The sequence below is a fragment of the Acomys russatus genome, chromosome 30, assembly GCF_903995435.1.
Source record: "Acomys russatus chromosome 30, mAcoRus1.1, whole genome shotgun sequence".
In the NCBI taxonomy this organism is placed as follows: Eukaryota; Metazoa; Chordata; class Mammalia; order Rodentia; family Muridae; genus Acomys; species Acomys russatus.
Genome location: NC_067166.1, coordinates 15,602,026 through 15,617,200, shown reverse-complemented (window position 1 = coordinate 15,617,200; position 15,175 = coordinate 15,602,026). Strand labels below are relative to the sequence as shown.

The 15,175-nt window shown below is 38.5% G+C and overlaps 1 protein-coding gene across 1 annotated transcript in view; it reads right to left on the bottom strand.

Moving 5' to 3' along the window:
- The window catches only part of Ap3b1 (adaptor related protein complex 3 subunit beta 1), a 202,242-nt gene that overhangs the window by 102,173 nt on the left and 84,894 nt on the right, over nucleotides 1-15,175 (bottom strand). Inside the window, exons 10-14 of the mRNA XM_051172495.1 lie at nucleotides 14,324-14,378; nucleotides 14,164-14,235; nucleotides 11,143-11,205; nucleotides 8,504-8,636; nucleotides 3,483-3,592 (exon numbers count right to left, since the gene is read on the bottom strand). Of these exons, the coding sequence (XP_051028452.1) occupies nucleotides 3,483-3,592; nucleotides 8,504-8,636; nucleotides 11,143-11,205; nucleotides 14,164-14,235; nucleotides 14,324-14,378 (433 nt within the window). The remainder of the gene's footprint in view (nucleotides 1-3,482; nucleotides 3,593-8,503; nucleotides 8,637-11,142; nucleotides 11,206-14,163; nucleotides 14,236-14,323; nucleotides 14,379-15,175) is intronic.

Sequence of the window (15,175 nt, the reverse complement as noted above, 5' to 3'; positions counted from 1 at the left end):
GCTTCCTGCCTCTTGCTGTTTCCACAACAGCCTGTTCATTCAAGGAGGGTACAGGCTCTTTCTTGCTGAGCCCCACACTAAGCCTCACTACACTGTCACATTTCCTTTCACTTCTCCTGGTAGAGGAAAAAAAAAGGGGTATCCAGGGTGAGGTAGGTCTGGCTTTCAGCTCTAGCATGGCTCCTCCCAGGGAGGCACTGGAGCCTAAGATGCTGCCCTCACAGCTGTGTCAGGCCCTCAGTGAACATGTTCAGTACTGTCCTCTGGCCTTTCCTGGGTCTGGCTGGCTTCTCCTGAAATTGCTAGATTTAGGTATCACCCCTGCATTTCAAAGTGCAGAACCAGGAGGAAAGGTCCCATTTTAGGCTCTGCTTCTAAGGCTGGCTTGCTCACTGTTAGGGTTGCCAGAAGCCTGGGTAGATTAATAAAGCTGCTCTCCTGCACCCACTTCCTCGAGGCTGCTGTTCATGTGAATCTCTCTCATGACCAGAATGGAGTCCTGAGGCCTGAGACTATCCCTTTCTGACTCAAGCTTTTCTCTGCTACACCCTCAGCACACTCTGCTGTTTCTTTCTGACCATGTTTAGTGTTCTGTGAGACAACTGTCCTTGTCAGCTTCCTTCCATATGTCTCATGGACAGCGACACCTCAGCACAGGCTCCACCTCCTAAAGTCCAGGCATGCATAACTGCATGGAGTGTTCTTCTAATGATTTCAGTAACAGTTTAGGCTTCAGAGTTAGCTGCTTCTTTGCTTTACCAGGAAGGGGGTCCTGTTCGATTAACTTCTTATAAGCCTAGGTCTACCATTTATTTATTGGACTGAACTTTTTTGCAACTGGAACTCTTCAAGCATGATTCTTTTTAGGTGTTTATGTTGTTTCATTTTGTTCCTTTACCATCTTGTTTGGGGTTTTTGTTGTTGTTGTTGTTGTTTGTATTTCTTTATTCTTGGGAGGCACGGACTGGGGAGGCTGCCAACATGTACACATGGAGAGGTCAGAGGACAACTTGTAGGTGTCAGCTCTCTCCTTCCATCCTGTGGATCCAACTCAGGCCACTGTGGCAGCGAGCACGATAACCCTGCGGGGCCACTGCACTGCCCCACTTCCCTTCCCAAAGTTCTTATACAAAATTCTATGTTCTTGAATTTTGATCTCTTTAAGATTTCTAAGTTCGTTTATTGTATATGTGCACACACACAAATACATGTATGTTTGCTTAAGTATGGCACATATGCAAGTACACATGGAGTTCAGAAGAGGGTGTCAGACTCCTGGAGCTGGTGTTACAGGAGGCTGTGAGCTGCCCAACATGGGTCCAGGGATCTGAACTCAGGTCCTATAGAAAACCTGCAAGTGTCCTTAACTGCTAACCTATCTTTCCATCTTCTTTTGTTTGTTTTATGGGAAAAACTACATTTATTCAATAAATTCCTTCTTTGATCTAAAAGAACAGTTTTAGTAGTGAGGTATAGCTCAGGGGTAGAATGCTTGCCTAGCATGTGTGAGGTCTTAGGTTCAAACCCAACACATAAATGCACACACATGTAAACACAAACATTTTTACAAGTGTTTTAATGCTCTGTAAAATTATCTAACTTTATTGTTTGAGGTAAAAATAGTAAAATCAAAGTTTCCTTTATATCCAAATACATTTTTCGACACTTTGAAAACATTCAATGGATGCACCACTCAGAATGAGCATTAGCTATTGAAGAGAGTTTGTAGTGCATCTCCTAAATCACTGTATCACTTCCTTCCTCAGCATCTCTGCATATGTCTACTATATCCAACATCTCACACTCACATACACGTATACAACTGAGAACAGCATATCAGAGCCCCTGCTAGACCCACTTTACTGATTTCCCTCACATTCTCAGTAGACTCTGCTTCTCATATGTTAGGATATCACCGTGTTTTCCCAGAACAGGGCTGTGTTTGTTAGTTCCTCTGTGAATCAGCTCTCTTCCACTTTACAAGGTTCCTTTTCATGAAGCATTTCTAACTAACATCAAACGTCACTTTCTGTTCACATTTGCTATATAGCTCTTCCCCTGCCTTATTTTATAACTTTTTACTTGACTAAGGTCTTTTGATTGCAAATGACTAACTTCTGACAAAAAGAAACATCAAAAGCAAGCTTCCCAGTACAGACTGTAAGGCAGCCTTTGAGCGGCTAATAGGCCAACGCTTCTGTCCCACAGAAAGCAGGCACAATCGCTGAACAACCGAACAAGGACATTGTTGAGTCTCAAAGTTTTCTCCCGAGGAAGTCCAAGGCTTGCCTCAATGCATCTCAGACACGTCATGGATAAGCACGCACATCCTGTGGCTACCATACTTCCTGTTCTCCTCTCACAACTGCAAACTTCTCTATCATCAACTATTAAAAAAATATAGAAATTCTCCCCACCCAAACCCACTGTTTTCACCAAGGATACTACACTTTCAACTTGGTACTTTTTAAATACAAAATAATCACTTTCTTCCCTCCACTTTCTTCTGCTGAGACCTCTGTTACATCCCAATCCACACATGCCTCTAAGATTACTCAGGACTTTTAGTTCTCAGTCGGAATTTCAACTATGACCCTGTCCTTCCACTGTCCCTGAGTTACTGCTTTTGGATGACCCTGACCAACCACTGCTTACACTTAACTATGCATGTCAATGGACACATACACTTTTCTGTGTATGTAGCTCCAAACTGTCCCCATCTGGAGTTTTCTGTGCATATTCATTAGCTGTTACAGCCATGGTTCCTACTCGGATCTATCTCACATCCTTGTCCATGTAGATGTCCTCTATAGTAGACACTCAAATTAAGTTGCATGGTACTGGCACATCATTTTATTAAAGTCTCTCTGAATCTGAGAAATTCCTGACTTTTTTTTCTCACTGTTGTAACCCTGACTGGCCTGAAACTCACAATGTAGACCAGGCTGGTCTTGAACTATACACACTGGAGACTCACGTATGACACATAAAGACAGGCATACATGTTTATTTATGTAATATCTATCTATCTACACCTAAGTCCCACCAAGATGGTGCCACCTAATCTCAACACAGCACTGTTGGCTCATTCTCCTTGTCTCTCCTTCAGGTTTGTAATCCATCCTTTAAGAGAACACAATCTGGGCTGGAGAGATGGCTCAGAGGGTAAGAGCACTGGCTGTTCTTCCAAAGGTCCTGAGTTCAATTCCCAGCAACCACATGACTACTCACAACCATCTATAATGAGATCTGGTGTCCTCTTCCGGCCTGCAGGCTTTACATGAAGGCAGAACACTGTATACATAATGACTAAATGAATCTGAGAGGGGGAAGGGAGGGAGAGAGTGAAGGAAGGAGGGAGAGAGAGATGGGGAGGGAGAGAGGGGCGGGGCATCACAGCTCTGTTAACCATTACACTTTGGGATAACCATTAAAGGAAGTATACCTTACTGAGTAAAGTTCACAAATGCAGGGATACTCACAGCGATATTGTCCAAGAGCTTGGCCATATGTTTAATAATTTCACCATGCTGTGCAGGCTGCATTTGCAACAATTTCTTTATAACAACCACACTTTCAGCAACAACTATTTCTAAAAGACACAGAGATTACCACATTAAATATGTATAATCAATTCAATTGCAATCTGCCTGGTAAAATGCAAATTTCAATCAGCAAAGCATCCTCAACAGTTTAAATACACAAAAACTGTAATTATGAGTGTACTCTTCAGTGTTTGCAGCCAATGTGTCTTATGCAGAATTCAGTTTAATCTCTAGCCTCTGTAGCTATCTCTTAGCTTTCATAATCCTTGTCTCACATTTGAGCAAAAGTTACACCCCATTCCACAGTGGATGGTAGCTTTGTCTTTCAGCCAGAATGCCTCTATAATCAAACACCTGCCATCTTAACATTTCCCCCTATTCTACACTAAACAGGGAAGGAAGGAGGATGACCAGACCAAATCCTGCCAAAGAGATGCACCCAGAAAGTCAAAACAGTAAGGATTAGGATTAGCAGGAATGGAATCCCCATAAAAACAGTGTTCATTTCCGTGCCAACATGAGTGCAACTACAAACTGCCTGCCTGCACGTGTGTTGAAAATCCCTCTACCTACCTACCCAACTTAGTACCCTCAGAAGCTGCCCTGCGTGCAGAGGCATCATCCAGAATGCTTTGTGGCTTCTCATACTGTTTAGTCGATAGGAGTCAGATGGTCTCTTATCCTTTGCCCTAACCCTGCCCACACCTTGTAAACAGTTCCTTCAGGAACTCCCTTTAATCACCCCCTTTAAGCACTCCACCTGCTTCTTGCAGGGACTTTATTTAATACAACTGCTCTGTAAGTGACGACGGAGCAGATTCACAAGAGGAGAGGTGGATCAGTAGCCACCTTTGTGGTGGCAGCAGCAGAGACACATGACATCACAGTATCGGAGCATCTGACCTTGCAGAGTAGCTGCTACATGGACTGTTAATCTGTGCTGTACACGTGAGACCGTGCAGGGCTGTCTGTGTGCAGATGTGCTGTACAAGCATTCGTGCAGACTTACAGGGGCCACAAACCAAAAATGAGTGTCTTTCTGGGTCATTTTCCACACATTTTGAGATAGGGTCCCTCATTGAGCCTGGAACTCACTGATTCGACACTGTCTAGCCAGTAAGCCTCAGGGATCCTTCTGTCCTCACCTCCCAAACTGGCGCACAAACATATGCCACCCTGCCCTGCACAGACACATGCCACCTTGCCCGCTTTTACTGGTGCTGGATCTGAATGCAGGCCCCCTGCTTGTACAGCAGATACTGGCCAACTGAGGCATCCATAAACTATTATTAACACCACAGATGCCCCGAAAATAGAAAAAGAGCACATGCTTTCTTTATGCAGAATTTTTACTTTAAAAACATTAAGAATTTCATAGACATTAGACAATTCTCTGGCATACACTTCAAAGATTTAATTTTACACAAAATATCACAATTTGTATTGTTAGATTTTTTTATTGAAATATAATACCCCTTAAGAATATAAAACAAATTTTACTATACCTATTCATGAGTAAATATACTTAATTCAAACTATATTTTTTCTCTGGGAGTAAATTGATAAATATTAGGGAACTAATATTCAATATTAAGGCTTTAGAATATAATGTAAATATTATATTTTTAGAATATATTTCATTTATTTTTATTTTATTTTTGAATAAGGAAGTAGAGTTTGTATGATTTTTGCCCACAATTTAAGCTAAGTATCTACAGTACCCTTTGAACTCTTAGAATATTCTATAACTATGAGCAAATGCTATTCTATGCAAGACCACTGCTGGGTGCTAAGAAGAAATAAATATAATTCAAGGTAGCTACATATAAATTATACAAATAATTTGTCTCATCACTTCAGAGTCTACAAGGAAAACTATATTTGGGTAAATAATTAATATGCAAAAAGAATATACTAAATACACCCTTAAAGAATCCAGGATTGGGTATATAATTAATATGCAAAGAAAGTATTCTAAATATGGTCTTAAAAGAACCCAGTAGTTTTAAAATATATATTTATACCATTTTCTAAAATAGGAAAAATATCATATAACAAATTTATACATATGCTGAGACAGACTCAACTATATTGAAATATATATTTGGCATCATGTATCTACTGGTGTTAAATTACCTTCCAATTATTGCTGTCAAAGACTACTACAAACAGCTTAAAGCAGCACAGTTTTATCCTATAGAGTTCCAGCTCAAAAGGCAAGCATGGGTCTTATGAGTCCAAAAAGAAAGGCGATAACAGGGCATCTGAAGGGGCAGAGGAAAACCCATTTCTTATATTTTCCCATTTTCCAGGAGCTGTCTGCCTTCCTTGGCACAATCAGGTCTTTGAGTTCTGCTTACACAGTCATCAGCCCCTCCAGGGACTCCAGATCACACCACCATTCAAACAATCGCTCTGTCCCTAGACTCTCAACAGAGATGTTTGCAAAGCCCCCTTTTCCATATAAAGTCAGTCTCATTTACTATAGAGTACCTAGCAACGGTGATGCACCGCCCTGCACACCGCGGGTGTCTCTCTTCCCTTCTTTCCCTATCATTCCCTCGAGTAAACCCACACTCTATGTGACCTGATGGTTTTTGAGAGACTTCAGCACCAGTGTGTTTCTCCACCGTAAATGCAGAATATTAAGATTTTAATTTACAAAAATGTTACATTTTATTTTTGTCCTGTAATATGTCATTTTAAAGATGAATAAGAATTGTATGGTTTTGTCCATAACTCAAGCTAAGCACCTACAATATACTCTTTGAACTCTTAGAAAATTCTGTAACTACAAGCAAATGTAGTTCTGGACCTTTTCTAGCTTCCCCCGTCCTCAACAAAGCATAACCATGCTATATCTAGGAGTCTACTGTCACCCTCATTTTACAGATGAGGTATCAGGAGCACAGGCAGGCTGGCTAATTATTCAAGAGAGCATTAACACCAAGCAGGCAGCCTAGCTCTACATATACACAAATAGCCATCAACAGAGTAAGAGAAGTGACGGTAAAACTGTAACATATTTATTTTATGTTATTATCTCCTCCCATCAAAATGTGAGTGCCATAAAGGCAGGGACTTTTACAAGCTAAATGAATATCTTATTAATCTACTCAACATTTATTAAATATCTCTACAGATTCAAATTCTCACTAAATGCTTACTGAATTATAAAAAAAATAGACAAAATTGAAAACTAATCTTCCATCTAATTCTTTTACTTTATAGTAGGTGCCAACAAGGTTATTCAGACAAACAAATTCTGTTAATATGTTGCCTAAAATAAACTACATAGGCAATTAAATTATCTTAAGTCAATTGAAATGTGAATTTCTCAAACTAAAGAGTCTTATGAAATCTGTTTTTCAAATTAATCTTTCACACCGATAATGGGGTATTTTACAGCAAGCTTCAAGCCTGCTTTGAAAGATTATTTGAAATCAAAGAAAATAAACTTTAAAAAAATAACCAGTATGTGGCAGAAATAATTACTTTAAAATTAATACAAATATTTCTCATCAGAAAAAAAAGGACTAAAAAATAGGTGGGCAGACACTTGTGCTATGCTTTGTATTTAAAAAGACTGTCAGTGTTCTCAGTAATTTCTAAAAGATTTTTTTTAAATAAAAAGAGATCTTAAATCAACTATCATACTAGCAAACCTTCTGCAATCCTTAGAAAGTTATCATCAAAGATACAGGAAAATGAAAAGTGTTTCTAAAGTCGTACTTGAGACTGTAACCTAGAAACAGACAAGATGACGTCACTGCTCCAAGTGAGCCAGACACCATGGACACCATTTCTCACACTACCTTTTCTCATTTGCCTGCACAGGCAGAGTATTTAGAAATTTCATTCCTTGTCAATTTGGTAAAAATTGAGTTTTAATATCTACATAGGAAAATATTCTAGCAATCAAAAGTTTGTACTTTAAACTGTAATTAATGAGTACACACACACACACACACATCAGTGCTATTGAGGAATAAATTTTGTTTTATGTTTGCTTGGTTTCAGTTTATCATGGGCTCCCCATTACAAGTACTTCCCACAACATACTAGCATATGGAATCTATGAATAAACTGATCATTGTAATAACCAGTTATTCTCCAAGTAAAATGCAAATACAATGAACTGTTGTTAAGTTTGACTTCACAGGTGCTTTCTCAAGTGTTATCTCTATCCATACATAATGTAGTTATATATTTAAAAAAATCAATAAATAATTTCAATGATTTTATACATTCAATGAGCTCATACATATTTCTAAGCAAACATTCACTTTAATCCACTGTACAATTATAATAAAAATCTTCTAAAGGTAAGAAGTAATTAGCTTGCTTTTCTCTAGCTGGCTCATCTTATTTGAAAACCACGACCACAGAAAGAACTGGCATTTCAGCACAGAACAGTGTAAGATTTGGACGATGAATTTTCTATACCGTTTCTGAGAACACGTAAATGGCAGCTGGGTACACATGGACCTGTGCACAGTTGTGGCTTGTAAGGCTAGCTCATCTTCACTGGGCAAGCACTGGGTGAACTTCTGGACTACTGAAAGGCTGAGGGTCCAGCCACCACTCACACTATAAACTCATTTGCCTGCTTCTAGCACCCTCTGCAGGTGAAGCAACAGTATGCATGACTTCCAAGCCAGTAAGAAACAGTCCCAGTAAGAAACAGTCACAGAGAACCTTGCAGAAAGGGCATAAGGCAGTGCTTACTGAATGAGTAAGATAAATTGTCTTAGGAGAGGCAAAACAAATAACTGTTAATTATCTAATTTATTTCTTGAGATGAATTTTCATTCAAATCAAGAATAAAGTTGCTACTTACTGTGAGAATACTGATATATAGAAAATCCAAAAAGAGTATATAAAAGAGTACAGCTACAGTCCTTATGAGAATATCCAATTATAAATTATGTAAAAATAAGATGAAGCTGTAAACTTACCATCCCTGTTGGACAGCAGGCAGACCAGGCCATTGAGGCAAGTGTCAGTGACTTCAGTAATGCTAGTTGCACATCTGCCTATCGCCTGAATAGTGGCCGCTGCAAACTGTTTGTCCTGGCTTCTCACGTAGGTCTAAAAACAGTTTGATTTGTTTCAATTTTGGCACTATCAAGTGAATCAAAACCCATTTTTGATAGCATTGTCAAGACAGAAAAAAATTCAGAATACATAATCTCCTCATAAGCCCAAAAGGAGGCCCGGATGCCTGCTTAACTTCTTTCTTCACTTGTTATTTAATGTGCTTCCTCTATAGCGAAGGTACATTTTCAAGCCAGAGTCATTCACTGCAGCAAATGGCTCCAAAACAGAGCGTAGGGAACATCACCCAAAGACAGCAATCAGCTCAAGAGCTGGGCTGGAAAGATGCTAAGAGCATGCTCTGTGGAGGTTTCAGCTCATTTAACCAGCAGGACCGGTGAGCCCATGGAGAGAAGGGGCCACCTCTTCAGACACTAACTCTAAAAGTCCAAGAAAAGGAAAAAAGGACCAATATGCTGGTAATCGACAATCTGCCACCAGTACGGTTTAATGACAGTGAAGGTCTAATAGCTAAGTGAGTTCTATCTCACTGAGGCTGCACATACTAGTTCACAAAGTCAATCAAGAGCAGCATCGAACAGAATTTCCTTAAATACACAGTATAGATGTGTATTACTATAAACTTAAAGATAGATATGACTTACAAAAGAAAGTTAAAAGGTTATTCCTGACAATCTTATTTATTTTGTAAATTTGGTTACAACTTTCCTAATTAAGACTCAAGCTTTTATAGTTTCTTTAAAAAAAAAAAAAAAAATCCTAACCTCAATTCTAAGTATGCAATACAGAATTAATTCTATGGCTATCTTAAAAAAAAAAAAAAAAAATTAAAACAGTTATCTAAATGAGAATTCAAAGAAAAAAGAAAAAGATATGCAAACAACATAGGAATTAAGTGAAAATTCTCAGGAGACAACTAAATATTGAAGAGACAAGTGGAAATTTCTGGTTTCATGAAAGGAAAAACCAAAGTAGACTTGAAATGGCTCCAAATACATAATTTAATTGCTATAATAAAAAAGAATGCACTTGAGTTGTTCCGGAAACTCCATATTTTACTCACAAGTTATAAGCAAATTATAAATAAATATAAAGAAAATACATAAACAGAAATAATGTACTAAAATTAGACAGTGCTAAAAATGAACGCATAAAGGAAGAACGTATTTGAAAGTTCCACTGAAAAGAAGATCTTATACAACAAGATCACAGTAAATGAAATAAATAGATGAACAAAGCCTACAAGAGCTGCCCACCCACTGCTCACTGACTACTGCAGAGAACACAAAGGCTTGCCTCCTGCTGTGCTGGGGGTGCTAGACACGTACAGAAAGAAGACAAGATGAAGGAAAAGGGACACAGGAAAGGCCAACAGTTGGGCTGAACTCAGATTATATAAGTGATGGAAAGTTAAAACCCAATCAACAATCTCCAGCCCAACTCAGAAGCCCAACTTTCTGGCATGTCCACATGAAGACAACTCTACAGTATTTTAATTTTCTCATGGATTTTTCTAGAAAAAATAAACATCGTAGAAGTTCTGGAACCGAAGTAAGAACAAAGGAATCGTGGACATGCAGTAACATTCTACTACTCCTGAACAACGTAAATGATAAAGTTAAAAACAGTAGTTCTCAACATATCTACATGGCAATTCATAACAGTAGCACAATTACAGTTATGAAATAGCAACAAAAATAATTTATAGTTGGGGTCACCACAACATGAGAACTACTAAAGGGTCACAGCATCAGGAAGGTCGAGAACCAACATTTAAAAGGAAACATGGTGTCCATACAAAGGTAAAAAGAAACTCAGTGTGGGCTTATGGAAGAATCATGGCAACAGAATTCATCAAATTAATAAATGGTAGAAACTCCAGTGTTGCTGTATAGGACATGGAATTCTTGGCAATGCACAGGTTTTCTGCCACTGTGCAATTCCACGAAGGCTCCAGAGTAGACCTTTCATCATAAAGTGCATAAAGCCAGTGAAATAAACTAAAAAAAATCAGTTCTCTCCTTCCACCACGTGGGTCCTGGAGATGGAACTCAGGCCGTCAGGGTCGGAAGCAAGCACCTTTACCAGCAGACTGGAGTCACCACTCCTCACACAGTTGTTTTTAAGCACTCGGGTAATATTGCTTAAGTTAAAAGGGCAGAATCTAAAACAGAGGCTGATCAATTAAACAGGGGCCACTGGGTAACAAAAGATGTGTTTTCGCAGGCACAAAAAATGCTCTCAGAGTAGAAAGGACAGCTGATGGTGACGGTGTGGATAGAAAACAGAATTCTGAGACAAATGATGAGCCAGAGCCTCTCCAGCGCCATGGAAACAGAAGAGGAAGTGCAAGGCTATTTATTTTTACATCATGTATTTGCAGCTAATGTTTATTATCAAAAGCAGAAAATCCCAAGTTGCTAGCCTTTTCCTAAACCTGTTTTATTTGTGCAACTGCATATTTCTAGATTGAGTAGGAGGCATATTTAACTAAAGATTGAACATATTTTAGAAATTATAATTAGTAGTGTATACAAACCTGAAACTCTCGAAGAAGAGTTGATATGTTGGCTTCATTTGCCAAGTTTGTCAAAATTTCAAGCTGCAGTAGAGAAAAAGAGAAAGTAAACATTTTAAAACGCAAAAAGGTGAATTTAATAGCAGCCAAACATCTAATTAAAAGCTGATTTTTAGAAAAAAATTCATTGTCATGTGAGGCTCTGTATCCTTGAGGTGGTCTTTATCTGTTTCCTCATGTCTACAGAGACTAGATAATTGCATAATTCTTAAAAAAATAATTAGAAAGAGAATCCCACATCTTTACTAATTATCTTAATTTTACAATTTATATCTAATTAACCTAAACAATTTGTTAGCTTAACTTTTATTTTTTTATTAATAAAGTTAGAAAACAATTTGCCCTTCATGTAATATGTCTGTTTCCAGATATAAATTAATTTTCTTGACTGGCTATCTTATATCCTACCTTCCCAAATGCTTAGACAATTTTCATCTCTATTCCTGGATTTATAAATGTAAGAAATGTGAAATTGAAAGTCTACACCCAATGAGGTTAGAAATATGTTTTACCTATTTTTAAAAAAAGATTTAATTATTCTGAAGATAGGCACAAACAGATGAGACTGACAGAAAACAAACCCAAGATGTCTATCAGCACATTCATACCAGGTATTGCATTAAAAGTAAATGATATAAACACTCCAATTAAAAGGCACAGGCTGTAGAAGGAATACTTTATGCATCCTGTGCATATAGCACTTATTTTGCTATATCTGTTGGTAACCTATTTGCTAACAATAGGACTTGTATATTCATTTTATTTTTATAGTAATATTGAGACAACAACTTTTTATTTATTTATTTTTTTTTTTTGGTTTTTCGAGACAGGGTTTCTCTGTGTAGCCTTGGCCATCCTAGACTCACTTTGTAGACCAGGCTGGCCTCGAACTCACAGCGATCCGCCTGCCTCTGCCTCCTGAGTGCTGGGATTATAGGCGTGCGCCACCACGCCCGGCGACAACAACTTTTTAATGCAAGGGAGTCTTATGCACTCCCAAGTAAGCTTCAAATTTACTATGTAACTAATGATCCGATCTTACTGTCTCTTCCTGTAAAATCTGGCATTACAGCCCAGCACTACCACATGGAGTGGTTAATATTTTTCAAATCTCAAAACTTTATTTATTTTTGTCAGTATTAGGAACTAACTTAGGTCTTTGAGCAGGCTAAGGAAACATCCTACCACTGAAACACATTACACAAGTCTTTGTTCAAACAACTTTTACAAAATAATCTCATCTAAATGTACTGTGTTGCATAGAATTATTTCTCACTAAAACACAGGGGATAGAGTTGCCAGACTGATGTAAAACCAATCCCAAATACTGCTGCCTATAAGCAAAGACAGGCTTGGTAGACGAGGCAAAATCAGAACAATCAGGAAATTAGCATCAAGGTTTTGCTTCCACACAACTGTTTTATATGTTTATGTTTCAATAACTACCTCAATAGTATGTAAACACAAAGATATAAAATACAGCAGTTAGTCACTCCCTTTGCTGTAAAACTACCCTGTACATCAGCTCACATTCGTGACTCGAAATGCTTCATAACTATAAAGCGGGAATTTGTTTGTCTGTTTGTTTGTTGATGTTAAAATATCATCGTTAGGGGCTGGAGAGATGGCTCAGAAGAGCACTGTCTGCTCTTCCAAAGGTCCTGAGTTCAATTCCCAACAACCACATGGTGGCTCACAACCATCTATAATGAAAGCTGGTGCCCTCTCCTAGCATGCAGGCACATGTAATGGGCAGAATACTGTATAAATAATAAGTAATTTTTTTGTAAAAAGAAAAGAAAATACATTGTTAGCTGGGCAGTGGTGATGCACACCTTTATTCCTAGCACTCAGGATGTAGAAGCAGGCTGATCTCTGAGTTCAAGGCTGCCTGGTCTACAGAGTGAGTTCCAGGACAGCCAGGTATACACACAAAAACAAAACAAAACAAAACAAAACAAAACAAAACAAAAACAACGCTGTCTCCAAAAGCTGAAGAAAAAAATCATTGTTTCATCAATTTTCTTATAAATAAAGTCAGTTTGCATGTGCATAATAAACTCAGTATCTAAAGAATGTCTACCCTTTCTCCCTTAGTTTATAATGTCTCTTACATAAAACACAGTATGCAGAGAGGTTCCTGCGCCTGGGTATATTTCTAGGCACCTACTGCTCTGTCTAAATGCTGCACGGTCTCACCATCATGCTCTAAAGCCCTCAGTGCACTGTACACTACACTGTACAGAGCTTTTATAATCTCTGTGGTGGCAAAACTGTTTAGTTTACTCCCAGTCCTTCAAAACACCTACATACCTGACCAACCACAGAAACATTCACAAAAACGTTATTTTAAATCCTTCTATGTACCATTTTTCACAAATCTCCCACAGAATCGGCACCATTTTTTTAATTATAGGACTTAATTCAGATCTCCATTGTCCATTTAAAGCACAAAGCACTAACTTAACACATCTGAACATTGCACAATACCCAGTACATAATAGCACAGATTGCAAAGTACAAGAAATTTTTCAAAAAAAAATTTTTTTAATGGAAGACTCCAATTTACAGGGCTTGGGAAATAGCTCAGTTGGTAAAGTGCAAAACCAAGGACTTGAATTGATCCCAATCCACATAAAGTGATGGGCATGTAGTCACTTATGTTCTTAGAGATAGGGTACAGAGGCAGGACTCCTGGCACTCATGAGACAGCCTTGCTTGACTACTTGGGAAGTTCTCGGCTACTTAGAGAATCTGACTCCAAAAAGAAAAAGAAAAGAAAAAAGAAAGAGAAAGAGAAAAAAAGAAATTGAGGGGGGAGGAGGAGAGTAGGTATTTGAAGACTGATAGCCGAGGCTGTTCTCTGGCCTACATGTATGCACACCTGAACACACAAAGACCACAGTTTGCAGATGCCAGAAGCTGCAGCAACAGCTCTTCAAAGTGCACAGGTGCTAGAGAGCCCGTATGAAGCATACAGACCTTCAGTGTCTTGATCATAGTTGGATCAGTAGACCTGACGTAGAAACTCTTCAGGTAAGGTTCAAACATGCCCTAGGTCAACAAAAATAAACATGTAAGTGCATTTACCACACCAATGTGCTCCTTCGCTCTTTGACTTAAATACTTACAATATACATACCTTTCTCTGAATTGACATAGTTGCAATGTTTTGTAAGACAATATACTGCACCTCCCTAGAAGTTAAAAGAAATGTCAGTAGCTATATCCAATGAAACATATCTGAAAAAACAACACATTGAAAATGAGTCTGTATGAAAACTTAGTATGAATAAAATTCTTCAACACAAAACTCAAAGATTTTAGTAAATATGAGGTATTTGTATCTTCTTGTCAATGGAGTATTTTTACTCTAAATACTAGAAAATTTTGCATGGCATATCATGGGATAGTTAAAACTAATTTTATAATATTGTACTTCTAATACACAAGGCCAATATTGTTGCTTTGCACACATGAAGTAGGAGCAAGTATTCTTAGGATGAATGGGAGAAATGCCATTGTAGTGCTAACCTGAATTCTTATCAGAAGGTTCAGTGACACTGAGTCATCAATCACAATGAAGGCCTGGTTAAAAGGTGGCCATGTCATCCCTAGGTGCTAGCAGCTACTGGAGGGCCTGCATCTGATATCAGAGTCACAGTAACCTGAGTAAGGGCCTGATATCAAAGAACCACTCCAGATCCTTCTAGTGTCCTTTGAACTAGGCACTAGGAAAAAACACTACTAAGGTGGTAATAAGGAATGGTAGGGATAAATGAAACTGCGTCTGGCTTAGTTCATGCAGCAGCAGCAGCAGCAGCAGAGCAAGGGCTGAGCTCCTAAACACAGGAGTCAGGGACAGACAGACGCACACAGCTCCACCCCAGCGAGTGCAAGCATGCACTCAGTGAAAGAACACGGGAGACCAAGCAGCTAGTGTCCTAAAATGTCTAGGGAACTCTGAACAGAAGAACAATGAATGATATTTTTA